Here is a 4,815-nt window from a genome sequence, read left to right as displayed (position 1 = left end):
ACAGGAAGTGAGCGGGGCGCCGCGCCTGCGCACTGCGGCACGGAGAGCTCGGGGGCAGGGCCACAGGAAGGGGCGGGGCCGGACGGTGGGGGGGCGTGGTTACACGAGGGGTGTGGTCAATTATAGGCGTGGTCGTGTTGGGGGCGTGGTCACGGGGGCGCGGCGGCCGTGGCGGTGGGCGTCCCGGTGTCGGCAGCTTTCCCATCCCCGTTCGCTCTGCGACGCAGCCGTGCGCACACGGCGCTGGCGGCGCGGTGCCCCACGCTGGTGCCCAGCAGCAGGTAGAGGTAGGAGTTGACACAGCTGCTCATGTGGAAGGCCAATCCCAGAGCTTACAGCCAGCGGGCGCCGTGCCGCGGGAAGGCGCGGCTCAGCAGCCGGGCCAGCTGGAAGGGCACGTTAGCGGCCATGTAGGTGCCCAGCGTGGCCACCACCAGCCGCTGGAACCCCGCAGACGGCCCGCTGCCCATAGCTCCCCCTTCCATTACATCTCCTCCATAGCTCCCTGTCACAATGCATTCTCCCCCATAGCTTCCCATCCCATAGGTCCCTATTCCTCCAGATACCTTCCATTGCACCCCATCAGTCCCCATCTCGTTTTATCCTCTTCACTGTATTTATCCCTTTGGATATAACTCCCCGTAGTGTTATCTCTGCCACATTGCTTTCCATTCCGTTGACTCCCATCCCATTGCAACCCCCCATTGCTCCCCATCATCTGGATTGCTCCCATAGTTTCTCATTCCTTTGGATCCCCTCACATCACCCCTTCTCTCATTGCCCCCTCTCCCTATTGTTCACCATCCCATTGCATCCCTGCCATTGCTCCCCATTATTTGAATCTCAAAAATGGCTCCCCACCCCTTTGCATGTCCTCCATAGTTCCCTACCCCATAGTTCCCATCCCTTTGGAGCTCTCCCATTGCTCGCCATCCCCATCTCACTGTCCCACTCTCCCCCTCCATCACACCTGGCCCCCCTCTTGCCTCCCCTTCCCACTCTACCCCACAGCATTCCCTCTCCTTTATGCCATGCGGCATCCCGCTCATGTACCCCATCTCATTCCTGTCCAGGCCAATAAATAGCATCTGACCTACTGTAACATCCGTGTGGGTGTGGGCTTGCACTGGGGAGCTCCTGGGCTGCCCTCTATGTGGGGATGGGTGGGAGGTGCTCCTCCCTGGCAGCAACACCCCCAATCTATTTTCCTGGAGGGGGGACAGGAAGCTGCTGCGATGCAGGGAGGAAGCAATTCCCTTTTCTCAGATGCCCATCTCCCCACCAGGATTCTCATTCCCTGTGTGCTGGTACTATAGGATGGCCCCTGTGGGCTCCCAGCACTAAGGTTGAGTCTCTCTGGGCAGATGGACCCTTCTGGAATGGCCATGTTGGGAACAGTGCCATGGTGTCCCCATGATGGCATCTCCCTGCCAGGCACTGTCTTCCTGCCCACATATGCTGAGCTGGGGCAATGCTATCATGGGGACACAAGGACAGGGGAGGGGTCAGGTGCTGCTCACTGTCCCTGCTGCAGCCAGGAGATACCTGGGGGGCTGGCTGTGGGGACCAACAGGTGTCTGGGATGGAGACACAGGTGGTAGCATTGAGGTGCTGGAGTTGTCTCAGTGTGAGTGTGGAGAGGTGGGCAGCCCGTGTATGAGGGCACAGTGGGTGGCTCATTTCCTGCCATGGTAATCACTGCTAATTGGCTTTGCCCTCCTGGGGGGGAAGGAGGGGGCAGGTAAGAAGATTTCCTGGCCTCCTTCTTAAGGGCTGGCTGATCCCCAGCCCTGCTCCTGCTGCCATCACCAGACCTCGGCCCCATGCCACGCTCGAGGGGGGACAAGGGGGCCCCCAAGAACACTGAAGCCTCAAGCAAAGGGAAGCGGGGGGAGGTGGATGAGAGGCCCCCCAAAGCCGCTGAGGCGGGTGGCCCCCCAGGCAGCCCCAACACTGAAACCCAGCATGGATGCCATGGGCAGAAGAACAGCAAGAAAGGACGCCGGGGACCCCCACACTGCCAGCACCAAGGCATATTCACCATTCCTCAACATGGTGTTTGGAAAGGTGGGGGCATGGGGGGACAGTGGATGGAGGGAATGTGGGAAGCTGGAGATGGATGGGGCTGGGTTCAACAGGGATGGAGGGGACGTGGTGCCAAGTGGGTACCATTGGGCAGAGTGGGGAGGTCTGGGGGCCCATCCCCAGTGTGGGACTGAGGAGGGATTGGGGTTCACTGGGAAGGGGGAGCAGAGGGGTTGGGCTTGGGAATCTCCGCCCTGTCACTCCAGGAAACACTTAACCTCCAACAATGGGGAAGAACTTCGTTGGAGGTCAGAGGTCCCGGGCTGGGGGCATCAGGGTGTGTGCAGGGAGAGGGCTGATATAGAGAGGGGCTGATGGGATCGGCGGGCAGGGGGGCCAGGCAGGGCTTTGTCTTCAATCCCTCTAATCCCTTCTGTGGGAGTTAATTTTGTCCCATGCTTAACAAAGGTGAAACTGTGGTTTGCTTGGGTGGGGTGGGGGCTGAGCCAAGTCTGATTCTACCACCATTACCCCTCTGTGCCCTGTCCCAGGAGCGGGAGCTGTCACCGGAAGAACTGGATGGTGAGCAGTGGGGTCAGGGCATGGGGGGACATGGGTGTGTGGTGCCATGGGATAAATGCCATGGAAGGATCTGCCATAGAATGGAGTGCCGTGGGACATGGGCCATGGGTCAGTGTACCATGGGGACATGTGCCATGGAGGGACCTTCCATGGGATATGGTGCTGTTATGATGCCATGGAACACGTAGATGTGAAAGGAGTCACCATGGGACGTGGTGCCATGGAGGCTTGTGTCATGGAGGCTTGTGCCATGGAATGTTGCACCATGGGGACATATGCCATGGAGGGATTTGCCATTGGGCATGGTGCTATAGGACAGAGTATCATGGGTTGTAGTGCCATAGATTATGTTGGGATGCATCACGGAGGAACCTGTCAAGGGACAAGGTGCCACTGTGGAACATGTTGCTGTGGGTCATGGTGCCATGAGAAGTGGTGCCATATGGGGACTCACGCCACAGAAAAATATGCTATGGGAAGGGGTCCTGTGGGACAACGTGCCTTGGGGTGGGCTGCCATGGTTCATTCCTGATGGGTCCCTGTGTCCATGGAACAGAGCTGCTGGATGCCTTCAAGGAGTTTGACACCGACCAGGATGGTTTCATCAGCTACAAGGATTTGGGTGCCTGTATGCGCACGCTGGGATATATGCCCACTGAGATGGAGCTCATAGAGATCTCCCAGCACATCAAAATGAGGAGTGAGTGCAGGGATGGCTTCTGCAGGGCCAGGGCAGTGGCATGGGGATATGGGGACAGGGCTGGGGCGCTGGGGCACTGAGGCTGTTCCTTCCCCTGGTACAGTGGGTGGCCGTGTGGACTTTGAGGACTTTGTGCAGATGATGGGGCCAAAGCTGCGGGAGGAGACGGCTCATATGGTGGGTGTGAGGGAGCTGAAGATCGCCTTCCGTGAGGTATGGCTACAGTGATACTACAGCCATGGGGACACTGTGGGCATGGGGACACAAGGGCCTCAGGGACAGGCATTAGGACACTGTGGGCATGGAGACACAAGTGGCACAGACACAGGGACACCACAGCCATGGGGATGAGCACAGGTGTGGAAGGGACAGCAACCATGGAAAGACTGGAAGGGGACAATGGCCACTAGGGAATGATGACCACAGGGACACCACAGACATGGGAAGACCATGAGGGACGATGGCCATGAGAGGCACCACTGGTGTGCCAGGGACAATGAACACAGGAAAAGCAGGGGTTGAGGGATGAATGGAGGTGGGGAAGAGGCATGACGTATATGCTGCAGTTTGATGTGAATGGGGATGGAGAGATCAGCAGTGCAGAGATGCGGCAGGCCATCACGGCGCTGCTGGGCGAGCAGCTGAAGGCACAGGAGGTTGATGAGATCCTGCAGGATGTGGACCTCAATGGGGATGGCCATGTGGACTTCGATGGTGAGGTCCAGCCCTATTTCCCCTCATCCCCATTGGGCATGGTGTGGGACAGGTGTTCCTGTGCCCGACGCCTGCCACATTGCCCCACAGAGTTCGTCATGATGCTGTCTTCCCGGTAATGAAGCTGTGGGGGAGGAGGGGGCCCAGGACTGCCGCCTTTCCCTAGCACTGCTCCAGCCATCAGTAGGGTTCAGAGCAAATGTTGGGAAACACAGTGCGGCAGGGGGCCCCCCAATAAAGCTACTTGCTCGGACCGGAAGGATGGTGGTGGTCCTTGGGGGAGGGGAGAGGTGGGATGTACGGTGGGGAAGGGGGTTGCTGCTATAAGGGGACCCAAGGGACTGCCACCCCAAAAAGGGACAATGAAACCCCAGGTGCCCTGGGTACTGCACTGGGGGAGGACACAGAGCTCTTGCAGGGGTCAGTGGTGGGCAGAAGAGGAGATGGGACCCTGCAGCAGGTGATGAGGAGGAAGAAAAAGAGGGGACCTCCCCCATGGTGATACTTTCATCCAGAAACTGAACTGGGCGGCTCAGTCAATAGAGAATTAGACCTCTTAATCTGATGGTCCAGAGTTCAAGTACCTGCTCAGAGGCTGCCCCCTCTCTTGGGGCTGGAGGAGTCCTGTGTCCCAGCAGTGACAGATCCCAGAGGGCCTCCAAAGCACAGTGCCTGCTCTCCCAAACCCCACAGGAGGGAACCCTTCAAAACCAGCACACACACATGGTGATTGGGGAATCCACAGATTTTAATTTAGTTGTTTTCCTAGAGATAAAGAGGGGGATGGGGAAAAA

At 58.4% G+C, this 4,815-nt stretch overlaps 1 protein-coding gene across 1 annotated transcript; it reads left to right on the top strand.

Annotated features, from left to right (window-relative positions):
* Positions 1–1,187: 1,187 nt before the first annotated feature.
* CABP4 (calcium binding protein 4) lies at positions 1,188–4,815 on the top strand. The gene is given in 7 exon segments (XM_019611627.2): positions 1,188–2,000; positions 2,002–2,067; positions 2,577–2,607; positions 3,164–3,307; positions 3,411–3,520; positions 3,874–4,021; positions 4,112–4,815. Coding segments are annotated over 7 exon segments (705 nt in total). The 5' UTR covers positions 1,188–1,823; the 3' UTR covers positions 4,141–4,815.

The sequence above is a fragment of the Meleagris gallopavo genome, unplaced genomic scaffold, assembly GCF_000146605.3.
Source record: "Meleagris gallopavo isolate NT-WF06-2002-E0010 breed Aviagen turkey brand Nicholas breeding stock unplaced genomic scaffold, Turkey_5.1 ChrUn_random_7180001951169, whole genome shotgun sequence".
Classification (NCBI taxonomy): Eukaryota; Metazoa; Chordata; class Aves; order Galliformes; family Phasianidae; genus Meleagris; species Meleagris gallopavo.
The sequence above is the reverse complement of the archived record's forward strand: the minus strand, read 5'-3'. Positions and strand labels throughout refer to the sequence as shown.